We start from the raw sequence: 14,460 nt of genomic DNA, 5'->3' as shown, positions 1-14,460 counted from the left end.
GCCCACAAGGAAGCCTACTTCGACTTCAGGAGTCTACATGCCAAGTCTTGCGATTCAAGATAAGAAAGATTAATTAGAGTGTATCCCCTCATTGTAACCGACTTGGACTCTACCTGAGACCTGAGTTCCTGCATATATAAAGGACCAGGAGGGGGAGCCAAGAGGACATCTCCAACTTAGATAGAAGTCGCCTAGATGCACTCGACGACTCGGTGCCTCTAGACTCTGCGGCACCCCATGGTAATCGACTCATCAACACAGATCCGACAAGCAGGACGTAGGGGTATTACCTCATCGAGGGCCCTGAACTTAGGTAAATCGTATCCCATGTGTCCTTGTTGGCCGTCGGAAGCAACGGGACACCGTCAAGGTCCCCACACCTAGGGTTCTGCAGCACGTACCTGAACACGCAAACGCAAATAACACCAACACTCAGATGAGTGAAGAGGAGGGGCAGGATGTGGCGTGCGCGTAGGGTTCTAGGGGTGAGAGACGTACTTCCCAATAAGGGGGATGAAGTGGGGGGAGATGCCGGCGCCGTCGAACTCCGCACGGATGTAGGCAGCATCGAACACGGAGCGGCGCGGCGGCGGCGATGAAGACGACGACAACGCCATAAGGATTTGGCGGAGCGGAGGGGGGGAATGGGAAGGGGGAGGTGGGAGGGTGGGGGGAATTGCGGCGTATGGCTGAAGCAATGTGTGGGTTTTGGGGGGTTTTGACGGGGGCATTGTTTCAAAATGAAACTGCTGGCTGCTGGGAAAGGCGGTGAAGCTCAGATTTAACAAGACAATTTTTTAAGGGCAACCAGAGCAAATTTAGCATCGAACCAAACAGTCTAATGAGATGCTTTCGTGTAATAATAACAAAACAATGCTCAAAGGAGCAGCAATCTTCTACTGCGTGCAGAGGTATCGGCTATGCAAAAAAAAAGGCAGAAAAATGCTGAGGGCCATATCATAAATTTGCAACATATTGGAACAGATACAAATTCAATGAGTATTTTGCATGTTGAACATACTTGATCCATCGATGCAGGAACTCATACTGTTTTGTTACAGACACTTCACTCCAAAAGGAAGAAGAGAACATATTGAATCCAGCAATGAGTTCCATGGATCCTACATGAAGTGAACTGATACTATTCAGTACAGACACTTAGATTCAATTAAAGTGGAGAACAAAACATCATCCAAATAAAAATTCTAGATAAGATGCCAGATTCAAGCTGTGTCACAGCCATATAGTCAACATTTCATGCCAATGAAACCAAGTACATGGCCATCTAGCCATCCCAAACAACTGACAACAATGCAAAACATAACCGTCACCTAGTCAACGAAAATCACTCCAGGCAACAATTAACTACAGTGACAGCAATGCTTCAACTTTTGCAATCTGCTCTTCTTCAGTCAGCGGGGCTGGGGTACTGTTTGTCTGATCATAAAGGTCATGCTTCCATTTTTCTTCTTGATCACCAGCAGCCTGATACATGTTTCTCCCGTCATATGAGTTGTTAAACCTGTCTCTGCCTCTTCCCCCTCTACCAGCAAAACGCCCCCTTGAATCATAGCCATTTCTCTGACCAGCACTCCTGTAATCAGAAAAACCCCACCTGGTACCCCGATCATCTGGCCTTACGAATTCCCGTGAGTGGTGACTTCTCCTTTCTTCTCCCATTCCAGAGAGCCCAGGTTGATCAGGTTTACGTGATCTTGAATCCGGTTCTGTAACAGAGGCAGATCCTTGCTCCTCAAGTGGCATTCCCATCTCCCTAAATGCTGGCCTCCTCTTGGCAGCAGGAGCTTCTTCCTCCAACTGGAAAAATCCATCATGCTTCCATGTAGACTCCACATCACTCTGTTGGTGAACCTGCTCAGCCTTTCCCTGCAAACCATGTCCCTCGGACTTGTGTTTATCTCTATCACCAAGATGTTCTTTTTGATCTCTTTGTCTTCCATATTCTTTAAAATAAAATGAAAAACAATCTAAGCAAATGGATGGAAAAATAAATAAAGGCAGAAAGTAAGAACTAATAAGGCAGCTCACCACTACCTTGGCGATCAACACGTCGACCACGTTGGCCAGCACTGTCACGTTCATCATGCTGTACATACAAGCATAAGTAGCCTAACATTGTTAATACTGTGACACTTCAAGTGCAAGTGTCATAAAAGAAATACCACTACAATTACCAGAAATATACTACTTATGAGTTATGATAACAAAGAGATAGCTTTAGCGACAAGCCAACATCCTCACCGCAAATACATTAGCTCCGCAACAGTACAAGGAAACAACATGAACACCAATATAAAAGAAAGAACATACTCGTTGCTCGTAATTAATTGAGTTGTAGAAGGAAAAATCATCAGAAGATATGTGTCTTAATACAACCAAAGCAGTTATGTCCTAAACTACAAAAAATAAACTTAGATCGAAATCCATTGGAAAGAGCATCAAGACTATAGAGCATCCGAGTAAACTACAAGTAAGCTAAACCAACTTGAATCAGAAAGCCATCAAAATGAAGAAACTTGTACTCCCTCTGTCTCTAATACAGTAATGCTAATAGGTGACCATGGGATCCATGCAATCAACCTTCAAATATTTGATCGTTAGTATATGTGAGAGCATTCAGCATATAGACTGACAACATCACAACATTAAATTTTGGCATTCAATTTTCCTTGTGAAAGACTTCCATAATATATTTTCCTATAAAATCATACTGCATACTGACAAACACAGGACATAACTTGCAACACAACACCTACAAAACCATGTATATGTGGACAATATCGAATAAAATAAACAGATGAGATGTAATTTAAGCCCATCGGCCCTCTTGTTAATCTGTAGTACTTTCTACTTAGGATAACAGATACACGTTTCATAACGATAACCGGCACAGGAATTGGCAGGTACTGCTCCAGCACATGTAAACATTCAGGCACCGATCCTCTAATTATCTATTAAGTGCACAGTTAACTGCTATCAAGACAATGGAAGCAAAAAACATAAAACAACTGGTGGTAATCCATTTCTGTACATGGGTAGAAGACAAGAACCTGAAAGAAGGAAGATCGAGGCCGCCAGGACTCTCTGGTCTCGGAAAACCGCTTGGTTCCCCTAGGGGAGATCTCATGCCTCACGGGAGGGTCCTCTTTTGTATCGCTCAGCGGCTTCCCCTCCGCGGGCAAAGGATCATTGCGCTGCGCAGCATCCTGCAAGGGCCTGTTCCTCCTCTCATCACGGTCGCCTGCATTGGCACTTTCTTCGGCGCGACGTCTGTACTGGCTCCTGTCTGATTCATGCCTCCTGTCATCTCTCCACCTCCTCGGGCTACCGAAAAACGAACTCTGTTAAGGGTTTGTTAATACAGCTGCAAATCACATTGTCTAACAAGTTCGGCACTCCGGTTGGAAACTACAGGTCTAAGTAATCAATCAACCGTGTCATCTCGCGCGAATCGAAGCCTATCCGGATCGAGAAAACGATGGGATTGTGGTCGATTGGTACCTGGGGTCGTCCCGTCGCGACCTGTATGAGGAGTGGTGGCGCCTCCCGTGCGAGTCGCGGTCCTCGCGCCGAGACGGCTCGCGCGGCTCCCTCGTCGTCGTCATCTTCTTATCAGTTCTCCCCTTCCGCTCCTGATCCCCTGGAGCGCGAGCTAGGGTTTTTACCGGAAACCAGAAGCCGCGGTGCGGGCTCGAACTCGTCTGGACCAGACGGCACACGACATCACCCCGCTGGCCGCTGCGAAATGCGAACCGGTTGGCTAGCTCTGCTTTACGATACGTGCTGGCTGGTCGTTGCCGAAGATTACTGACAGTTGCTGCTCTTTTTAAGTGAAAAATAGATCATGCCACTGCAATTTTGGCACTTTAGAAAAATCCCATTACAGAAACTCAGGTTTGTGAGATTTCACTACAACTTGCCAACATTTACATCCAAAATCAATACCCAAGTCAACCCTTCTTTCTTAGGTTGAAATGTTCTTTTCCTAACTATTAATCGTGCAGTTGCGTTGATAGATCTCAAGCTGAAGCGAGCCGCAACTTCTCGTTGTTAAGGTATCTATTTTTTAGAAGAAATTCTACTTCCAAGAAATCATTGGTGATATAGGAATGACATATCCTCATTGTATATATATATAAATATATGTGTGTGTGTTCTTCTTTTTAAGATAGTTACATCATCGTGTGTTGTTAAAGACCAACAAACTCATTCATCGAGGATGTACAAAAGAGAAAACTTATTTGTTAAAAAAATACCCCATGTTTGTAATTCGTGACAGTGTTTACCCTATTTTTAAATCTATGCCACATTTTACTCCTTGATTATATGTGTGACATGTTTTACCCCATTTAACCAATTAGCATGATTCTGAGACCCACTGTTCGGAGTGACGTGTTGTCCATGTGAGAAGCGTGTTTTGGTAAGCCGTTTTCACCCTTCCATGCTCCAAACTCGTCCTGTTTACAACTCTGACCCGTTTCTAGCCCAGCCTCATCTTCCATCATATATATGTTCAAACTAGTGTGAGACTTGTGAGATTATAAAGGCCAAGTATCCTATAGCTAATTTCAAGAAATCTATATCAGCCGAGCAATGGATTGTGGGCTTTGACCTAGAAGAGGTGAAATACTAGATGTAGAACAAAAATCTATCGAGTAAATGAGAACAAAAATCGATATTGACTAAATGCAGAACAAAAATCGATTAGCTTAGTCAGTTCATGGCATGTACCTTGTTGCTGAATAAAGAAACTTAGATCATTGCATGGAACTTTTATCTCTTTCGCATATGGTGTCAAGTGGGATTTCACCAATAACCGATTTGTAGGCCAATTTTTTTAGTTCAAATTTTGAGCCAAAAATTTGAACTAGCAAATCCCTTATGAACTAGAAGTTGAACATAAACGATGTCTCGCTTATAATCAAATTTCTAAAAATTAACTGATATGAATAAGGGTATGAATAAATGTACCTGGAAAAATAACTGCAAGAAAAATCTAAGTTAATCCTATGGAAGTTGCAAAATACTACAAAGTTGCAGAGGCATAAAAAGTCCACTGGAATGGTCTGAATAATGGCAAGTTATGCACCTATTACCAATAAGAAGGTTGCGGCCAGAATTTTTTTTAGAATCATCAAGACAACGAGCAGAACCAAACAATCAATATTACACAGGTTATTATATATGTTTTTCAGGGTTCAGAGTTTTAACCTCAATTTCTCTATGTACTGTTGAGCTATTATGCAGATATTCCTTCCCTTGCAAATGCGATGTAAGACTCCGGGACCGGAATTATACTATTTAGCCCCAAATTGCTAACATTTGCATAATTCAAGCCTCAGGTTCTTAACCTACGATAAACACCTCAATACATACACGCATTAATGTGCTCATCGCAGGATTTTGCAACATGAATATCATTACCATAACTCTACAGAAGAGAGTAATTACAAAGCTCATACAAGGAGCAGAATAACAATTATTACAAAGAGAGGACATATGTCCCAACATTCCATCATTACATCAGCGGAAGTCGAACTATGCCCGAGTACGGACAAGAATACAGCATGGCCTGAAGAGGCTGGAAGCTGGAAGGAAACCCGCCACGAGTCTCAGAACCCTGATCTGGATCTCCTGGCTAAACATCGAATCCAACGTCGTGCTCCACGAAGAAGCTAGCGGCTCACCTGCTTTGCTGGAACCTCTGAAGAAAACAACGTTGCAAAGCAACTGAGTACAAAGTACTCGCAAGACTTACGGAGAGATCTATTCTAGTATGCAACATGTCTCAAAGGAGGGTAAAGTGGGGTTATGCAGCAGCAGATATCTGAAGAGACACTCTAATAACAACGTTTAATGAGATGATGAGAAGCGTCTACTAAGTGAGGTGATTAACCTATTTACTAAACACCAAAACAACACAATCCTCATATCACCCCCTCAACACCATGTGAGGAAGCAATCCAAAGGACACTCACAATTAAGCAGTTTTAAGCATATCCATGATTAAGGCTAATTACTACTCAAGTTGTTGAGATTAAGTTGGTGAAAGTTCTCTATGATCAAGTAATGACCAACCAAGTCGTCCATCACCGCGGACACGACTTTCCGAAAGATTTATCCCTGCAGGGTGCACCAATTTACCCATACACGTTCGACCAACCCACGAATACCAAGCGTGCTCACGCTCAAATGTGCGCTGGCTGGATTGAGCGACACGACGTTTCCAAGTTCCACAACTAATCCAGGGGGACCACCCAACTGAGTCTATCCGAAACGAGAGCCCGGCCGAAGCGTCGTACGGACTCAAGAGTTGCGAGGACAGCTGGCAGTGGTTCAGAACCCGCAGGATGACCACTCCAGACTAGTGCCGCAATCCTATATGAATGCAAAGTCACCAACAAGTCTCCACAAATCTCTGTGTGCATGCAATGCAAATGCCAATGGAACGCCCGAACTATGTGGCCCCTTGAAGAGCTATGAAACGAGTACTAGGCCGAGGGGGAAGCCATATCTTCACCCACGAGCGGTTAGCGCGAAGTGTCTTGGATCGGCGAAAATGAGAACTCAGTCCTTAGGTCGGCGCAAATAGAACAAATCACCAATGCATTAGAGCACGGCCTCCCATCGTTGCTTTGTCACAGTTTAATATCATGACATAGTTTTAATATTGTAACATAAAGTAGCATGTAGCAATTGTATAACCCCAAAGTAAGGACACTAGACTCGCAACCTAAGCATGAAATCTAATGACCAAGAACTAGGGCAACAAGCAAACATGTGACATGGTAATAGGACAAGTAACAAGACAAAGGCATTTGAGTAGAGCTGACTAAAAAGCTATGCAATCCTAGAGGCATCGTGACAAGACTGAGAACGTAACTTAGTGCAAGAATGAGAGAGAGGCATTGGGTATAAACAACATGGTCAAGGAATGGCTGCTTGTCTGGAGTACTCAATTGCCCGAAATTGAGCAAGAATCCTGGAAGAAGAACACAAGCGTAGTCATCATCGTCGTCGGAACAGGAGACTAGCGAGGAAGAAGCAAATATACCACATAGAAAGAAAGTATAAGCATACAAGATACACTTGGTATTCAATATGCGCAAACAAAGGATGATGCTTGACATAGGGATGATGCACTACATATTAACAGCAAGTAGTTGATACACTAATCACATTAAATGGATTGGAATTCCTAAAGCATTGGAATTCCAACTCCATATGCATTAATTAGATGTTTTACACTAAACAGCAAGTTCAAGTTGTTCAAACATGAATGAGAATGCCATGAACAAGTTAATCAGGTCTTGGTGATCAAAATGAATATAAGGTTTACCAATTTTGGAGTTACAAAACAACTTGTATGAATTAAACAAGTTTCAAATGGATTTAAACTATTGTTCAAACAGATTTAAAATTATGATGTTCAAATTGGAAAACTGATGACATGAACAGATTCCTCATATTTTACTGATCAATTTACATATAAAGTTTGCATGATTTGGACAAGGTATGCAAAAGATATGATTTAAACAAGATTAAGCAATAATCTGGAATTTAAAACAGGGAAAAGAAAACACACAGAGCAGCAGCTACTCAGGTGCAGCTAGCTCGTGCGGCTGACAGGGCCCGGGAGAGCTGACGAGGCAGGGCGCGCTGAGCTGGTCCCTGCGGTCACTGACCAAGGGGTCCCACCTGTCAGTTTCGGATAAGAGGAAAAAGGTTGGGGTCTTTGCTGCAGATGGGGATCAAACTTGGGTCTGTGAACTGAACAGGGCGAACGGACGAGGGAGCTAGCCCCATGGGATGGTGCAGCAGATCTTGAAGGATAAGAGACGCATAACCAATTAACAGGACAAAAGGCGGAGGCTTTAGGACGCACAGCAGCACGGCCATCTTCCCCGGCGTCGGCGACCAAACAAGCGGCGGCAGCGGCCAACAGGCGCAGGAAAACAGCGGCATGCGGAGCAGATCTAAGTGACACGAAGGCCACCACAAGGTCCTTAGAGGAGCAGCGGCTCGCCGGCGGTGGCCTGGGAGCACGTGCACGTGGCCAGAGAGCTACGGTTCACAAAAACGCGTGAGTAAAGAAGCGGAAGAGAGAGGAGCTCACGTAGATGAAGGAGGAGTAGCAGATCGAAGTTGAGGAAGCCTCAGATCGCGGGAATTTGGCGGGGAAGCACCGGCGGGCGTAGAGGAAGAAGACGTTCGTGCGGTCTCTGTAGTCGATCTGGCTTCAATTCCTTGTGCATGGACGTCGAGGGAGACGAGGCGGAGATGGTGACGCGGTCGGGTCGTCGTGGTTCGGCCGGAGGAGGCGGCTCCACGGTGATGTCCATGGCAGCGGCTTTCGGGAGCTTGGCGGCGGAGGAAAAAGGAAGAGGAGGAAAACCCCTAGGGTTCCGTTTGCTTGGAGGAGAAGAAGGAGCTCGTGGCGCTGCTTAGATAGAGGGAGAAGGAGGAGCAGCGGCAGGAAGAAGAGAAACAGCGAGAGAGAAAGAGAGATGGCTCGTGAGGGAGATGTTGGGCTGACTTGGGCTTCGGCTGGGAGTTGGGTTGGACCGAACAGGTAAGAAGAGGTGAGGCTTTCTCCTTTTCTATTCCTTTTTATTTATTTAATCTTCCAAACTTGATTTGAATTTGCAATTCAAATCTGGCTTTGAGGAAAATTAGATAAACAGAAAGAAAAAAAAGAAAGGGACAAGGAAGTTTTAGCAAGGTTTAGAAAGCTTGTTTTGAAATGGATTTTCAAAATAGAGGAAGACAGGGTTGGGTTTAATTAATCCCAAGAATAATTCCCAAAGACAAAGTTGGTTTCATAAATAATTTAAGGTTGCACTTTGCCACCTTTTAAAGATAAGCAAAACTATTTTGGGTTTTGTAAAGCACATGAAAAGACAATGCAAAATTAAGCAACAAGTTTAATGCAAGTGGATAACATTTCATATGACACGATGCTAATGACATGGCAAAATGTTGATGATGACAATAATTAAATTACAAAACAATCCAGAAGAACTTAAAAGGAAAAGGGTTGCTCTCGGGCTGTTACATGGGCTTAGTATAGCCATTCGAAAATGAGGATGTAGAGAACTGAAGGATGGTTGTGTACTGTGGCCATCTTTGTTGCAAAGAAATGTTAACGATGCTGAAACTGTAAGAGTTTCCATTATGATCTGGATCCTGGTTCTGGTTTTCTCTAGTTAAAGTGCAGTTCCTCGAAACAAACTCAGGTCCCTTGAGCAAAAGCTGAAAATCATAGCAGAGTTCAGAACAAAGAAACTTGAGATGGATCAAAAGCACAGAGCTAAAAATCCTATGGAGTATCATAATCCTGAACAAAGAAACTTGAGATGAATCAAAAGCATGGATTCACAATCATTCGGCGCAGAAGAACATAGCAAATGCAGCAGCACACATCAAAACCAACGCGGCCAAATTTTTACCCGGACCCATGTTTCACACGAAACAGCAAAACTCCTTACCTTCACTAGGCACTAAGAGGGATGGATCCAAAATGCTAGTAGATCAGCAGCTAAGGCTCAATATTACTTTGCTTACCAGGATTCCAGCAGGGCCGGCCGACCGGGGATCGGAATCGAACCGTACGTACGAGTACGATGCGAACGAAAACGCAAGCAGCAAGCAAACGAAAGACGGCGGCGCCTTGCATCGGCCCACCTCGCAGCCACCATGCGAATCCGAAAGCATGTCCATGTCGGGGAGGCAACCTGCAAAGCAAGCTGCGACTGCGAGCAGCACTCGGATTTGACCCAGCTTCCATCAGTTCAATCCGTATGCCAGTCCTAGTCGGGGGCTGGCTGCACCTCTCTGCCCTAGGCCGTGTGCTCGTGGTTTCTCTACATATACCTTCGAAATTCGCAGAGCTCCTCCATCCCCTCCTCTCGATCACCTGCCTCCACATTTTCGACCTCCATCGCGCCATGGCAGTCCTTCGCAAGCGCCCCGCTGCCGTCCTCAACGGCGACCACGCGACGGCGACCCAGGAATCAGCGAAAGCGACGCGCTGCAAGAGGAGCCGCGTCACCGTCGGCAGCACTGACGACTACGTGGATTCGACCTGCATCGGCGCGGGCGGCTTCGGCGCCGTGTTCCGGGCGCGCCACCGCGTCACGGGCAAGATCGTCGCCATCAAGCACCTCAACTCGGAGGGCGCGAACGCCGGCGAGCTCCTTCGGGAGGCTCGCTTCCTCCAGCTCTGCAGCGGGAACCCGTACGTGGTGGGTTTCGAGGGCCTGGCGCGCGACCCAAGAACCGGCAACCTCTGCTTCGTCATGGAGTACGTGGAGGCGCCCAGCCTCAACGACTTCTTCTGGGACACGCGCCACGGCCCGCGGCTGCCGGAGCCCACGGTGCGCGCCTTCATGTGGAAGCTCCTCACGGGGGCCAAGATGATGCACGAGCGCCACGTCGTCCACCGCGACATCAAGCCGGCGAACATCCTCGTCGGGGCAGCAGAACAAGAAGGCGGCGGCGGGGATCGGCTCCTCAAGATGTGCGATCTTGGGCTGGCCATCTCGATGACCGACGCGCCGCCGTACAACCAGGCCGGCACGCTGAACTACATGGCGCCCGAGATGCTCCTCCAGAAGACGGACTACGACGCGCTCGTCGACACGTGGTCGCTCGGCTGCGTCATGGCCGAGCTCGTCACCGGCGAGGCGCTGTTCGACGACGAACAAGAAGAAGACGAAGATGACGACGACGAGCGCGAGAGTGAGTCGCTAACCCAGCTCCGCAGTATCTTCAGCGTGCTCGGCGTTCCAAGCGAGAAGTCATGGCCCGAGTTCACGTCCCTGCCCCTCGCCGGTGAGGCGCTGCGAGCGTTGCCGGCCATGGTCCGTCCGCATCAAAGCAAGCTGCGGGAGATGTTCCCTGAAGAAACTCTATCCGCCGACGGATTCAAGGTCTTGGAAGGGCTTCTCACGTGCAACCCCGCCAAGCGGCTCACGGCGGCTGCCGCGCTCAAACTCCCGTGGTTCACTCCTCTTCGTCCCGCCGCTGCCGCTGCTGCCAAGATCAACGCGCCGGCATTGCCCACAAAGAAGCCGCAGAAGATCAAGATCATCCCGCCAGCGACACCGCAGAAGAAGCCGCCGACGATCAAGATCATCCCGCCAGTGATACCAGAGAAGAAGCCGACGAGGATCAAGATCATCCCGTTCCTGCCAGCCGAGAAGAAGCCGCTGAGGATCAAGATCATCCCGCCAGCGATGCCGGACACAAGAATCTACTGACCATTTTACTTGCGGCATGGAACGCACAACCGTTGTAAAACTGTAGATGTAATTATCCTTGTATCGATCATGTAGAATCCTACCAAGGTTAATTAATTTCCGTAGCTTCAAGCTGTAAAGGAATTATGTAACATGTTGATGCTCTTGCATAGTTGCAGAGTAATTGCGTTTCTTCCAGAATCTGTAAAACATTGTACGATCTCTCACATTGTACTGTTAAATTGGGAGAATCTTGCCTTTAGATCAGATGCTCGTATGTATTTTGTCAATTGGGGAAAATGAAGGATAAACTGGAAAACAGAGGAATCACAGTCGTCATTTCGAGTTGAGTTGAGCGTCTTTGCAAGAGTTGTCCCTTTTGGCTTAGTGATGATTTTCTTTTTCTTGCCTGACAGTGTGTAAGTGCAGGGTTTTCTAAAGCAACCAGAACGGTTGATGCTTGCTAGTTGCTACACAGTAATAAACAGAAAATTACATAGAAAATTGTTTTCTTTAATAGTTATGTATATCGGTCTTCTGAATTTAATTTTGACTGTAAATCCGTTGCTATTTATGCCTCTTTAGGTGCTGAGATCATAGGAGTATCATGGGCTTACTACTTCATATGTGTTACTAGACGGTTCTTCATTATTCAAAATTCTAGATTGTTCTTTTAGAAACTACAGTTGTTGATGTGAGTTCAATTCTACCCGTGTTGCAATTTATCATGTCATGAAGATCTTGCTGTAACTATGATTCCTGACCTTTTTCTTAATCCTTCTGACATAAGTACTCGACAAAACATTTTCTTAACTCTGTTGTTGATGTTTTTCTTAATCCTTCTGACTTCGGCTCGTCAGATCGTCTGTTTCATCAAGAACGAAGCCCAAGAATGGGCCTTCGCGGCACAAAGGCTTTGCGGAAACTCCTCTGGGAACCACCTTGAGGTTTTCGTCTCTTGATCCTCTGCTTTAATATATGGAAGCCAGTTGCTGGACCTTTCGAAAAATTATTCAAAAATCTAGATTGTTGCTGTGAGTTCAATTCTACCCGGGCTGCAATTTATCATGTCATGAAGATCTTGCTTTAACTATGTTTCCTAACCTTTTCTTAATTCTTCTGATATAACTACTTGGCAAAACCTTTTCTTAACTCTGTTGTTGCTGTTCAAATGTTCAGGCCATCTCAGACTGAATGATCTTGCAGGGCTCAAGCTTAACCACGAACTGGCATGAACGCAACATTGGTGAAATGAACAACAAAAGAAATCTTAAGGTTGGCCTGATGGCGAATGGCAAAGTAATCAGGTGACTTGCATTCTCTGTTCTGTTGTCAACTGACAAGAACTTACATGACAAGGTCCGGACGCCATTCAGTTGCTTTGAGACTAATTGCATGTCTTTCAGAATCTGTAAAACGTTGTACGGTCTCTCACACTGTACTGTTAAATTGGGAGAATCTTGATGTTCGTATGTATTTTGTCCCCTAAACATAAACTGTACTACCAAATTGGGCGAAACCAAGGACAAACTGAAAAACAGCAGATTTACAGAGTACTAATTTTGAGGAGCTTTTTCTCGATAAATACTAATTTTGAGTTGCAACGGCAGAGACGGAGACTGGCATCAGCTTCATAATTCTGGCTTGCTTTGGTGTTTCTATTTTACAAAATTACACTCCAGCCCTACGTTTTACCTGTTCTCCTAAACTTATGTGTACCTATAGTACGTCTGAGTCTTGAGTCTTGTGTAGATATAGTACATCTGAGTTTTGTGTCTACGCACTCCAAGAAATAATCACTGAATTGCTAAACAACACCTGGCTCCATACACTATACTCATAGCTCCGCGTCCCTCTGCTTCTAATTACATCTGCATGCCTGCATGAACGACGTCCACGGGATGTAAATCGATTGCATTGTGTTCGTGTTTGCATGCTTATATATTCCACTTTCTGTCATCTGCACCTGAGACGCAATGTGACTGATTTCCCTTTTCCTTTTGACAAAACACGCATTATAATTACTCACAGGACAGGAGGGATAACACGGTTCCAAGTCTAGCAGGTTCTACAAGTATAGGAAAAACTTGACACCAGAACAGAAGATTGCCATCAGTTTCAGGAACCTGAACTCTATTTCTTCTTGTCGGTGCCAGTTCCATCAGATCTCATCCTTCCTGAGGACACTGGGCAACTCCTGTCTCTTCTACTGCGCTCTCTTGTGGGTACACCAAGCTTTCGCCCGGCCACCTTCAGTGCACGCTTGTCCTTGCCAACCTTGAGAAGCTCAGTGATACGGTTTTCATAGGGTAGCAAACATCAAACCCAGCAGCCTCCCTGATCAAGTTCCTGCCAAAAGGTATCCTCTTGGTACCTCTCCCCGTGCGGTCGGGCGGCGAAAGCGACGGCGCCATGCCGCCATGGGCGAACCATTCATTTACCTGGGAGAAGTGAAGCGGCTGCGTCTGAAAATGTGAATGATTTCATTATGCTGCAGTGGAGCTGATCAAGAAATTAAGGCAGGGAACCAACTAAGAGTTTGTAATATGATCTTGCAAAGATATCTCTGTTGGTTTTACTAGAAATTTGCCGTATGATATAGCGTGGAGATGAGAGTTCGGCTGAATTTGCGGATGGCTGTTAGTATTTTGGCCACAGAAAACTATACACGCCACAGTTTGGCTGAATTGAGGATTCTGCGTTCTCAGATATATTTCCTCTAGAGCTCTAGTTCTCCCCAGACGCTTTCTACATGCATTGTATTCGTTTGGATTCCGTGAAATCCCCGCGAAATAGCACTGACTACATTTCTTCGTTGCAACAAGCAAGGTGTAAAGCACTGAATATTATGGTTGACAAGAATACCCTATAAATATGTTTCTGTCACATCAAGAACAACAAGATCAGAGTGGCGCAGCGGAAGCGTGGTGGGCCCATAACCCACAGGTCCCAGGATCGAAACCTGGCTCTGATAAACTTTTGTATTTTCGCCCTCCAATTTTCTTTCTTTTTTCTGAGTGAAGCTTCGATTTCTATTGGAGGCAGCCCACCTTTCGTCTCTGCTAAAATTTTCTAGTATGGAGTACTAATATTTTTCCTGTTGGCCTCCAGTTTCCTATTTGAGCCTACACTACTTTGTCTCTGCTAAAGTTTTCTAGTGGGCCTTTCAATTCGAGCTCACGCTATGTGTCTCGTATGC

At 45.6% G+C, this 14,460-nt stretch overlaps 2 protein-coding genes and 1 non-coding gene across 5 annotated transcripts; 2 read left to right on the top strand and 1 right to left on the bottom strand.

Moving 5' to 3' along the window:
• Positions 1–960: 960 nt before the first annotated feature.
• LOC100833545 (filaggrin) lies at positions 961–3,766 on the bottom strand. 3 transcript variants are annotated; one of them, XM_010230710.3, is made up of 4 exons: positions 3,523–3,766; positions 3,072–3,345; positions 2,050–2,107; positions 961–1,964 (listed from the first exon to the last, which is right to left on the bottom strand). In XM_010230710.3, the coding sequence occupies exons 1-4, from the start codon at positions 3,624–3,626 to the stop codon at positions 1,366–1,368; spliced, it is 1,035 nt and encodes a 344-aa protein (XP_010229012.1). In that variant the 5' UTR covers positions 3,627–3,766; the 3' UTR covers positions 961–1,365. The 3 variants fall into 3 exon arrangements, with proteins under 3 accessions (XP_010229012.1, XP_010229013.1, XP_003561931.1); XM_010230711.3 differs by having other exon boundaries at positions 2,053–2,107; XM_003561883.4 differs by having other exon boundaries at positions 2,056–2,107; positions 3,523–3,765.
• Positions 3,767–7,719: 3,953 nt separating this feature from the next.
• Positions 7,720–11,478, top strand: LOC100833236 (putative cyclin-dependent kinase F-2). The gene has a single exon (XM_003561882.2). The coding sequence runs from the start codon at positions 9,645–9,647 to the stop codon at positions 11,280–11,282; it is 1,638 nt and encodes a 545-aa protein (XP_003561930.2). The 5' UTR covers positions 7,720–9,644; the 3' UTR covers positions 11,283–11,478.
• Positions 11,479–14,163: 2,685 nt separating this feature from the next.
• TRNAM-CAU lies at positions 14,164–14,235 on the top strand. The gene has a single exon. It is a non-coding gene; the product is annotated as a tRNA-Met (tRNA).
• The last annotated feature ends 225 nt before the right edge of the window (positions 14,236–14,460 follow it).

Source organism: Brachypodium distachyon, chromosome 1 (assembly GCF_000005505.3).
Source record: "Brachypodium distachyon strain Bd21 chromosome 1, Brachypodium_distachyon_v3.0, whole genome shotgun sequence".
NCBI lineage: Eukaryota > Viridiplantae > Streptophyta > Magnoliopsida > Poales > Poaceae > Brachypodium > Brachypodium distachyon.
The sequence above is the reverse complement of the archived record's forward strand: the minus strand, read 5'-3'. Positions and strand labels throughout refer to the sequence as shown.

What these genes read in the sequence shown, in the direction of transcription:
- LOC100833545 (XM_010230710.3), bottom strand. Translation starts at nt 3,626, where the DNA reads ATGACGACGACGAGGGAGCCGCGCGAGCCGTCTCGGCGCGAGGACCGC. An exon ending in TCGCGACGGGACGACCCCAG is followed by an intron (nt 3,346 to 3,522) that starts GTACCAATCGAC and finishes GTTTTTCGGTAG; the next exon opens with CCCGAGGAGGTGGAGAGATG. An exon ending in CTCGATCTTCCTTCTTTCAG is followed by an intron (nt 2,108 to 3,071) that starts GTTCTTGTCTTC and finishes TTGTATGTACAG; the next exon opens with CATGATGAACGTGACAGTGC.
- LOC100833236 (XM_003561882.2), top strand. Translation starts at nt 9,645, where the DNA reads ATGCGAACGAAAACGCAAGCAGCAAGCAAACGAAAGACGGCGGCGCCT.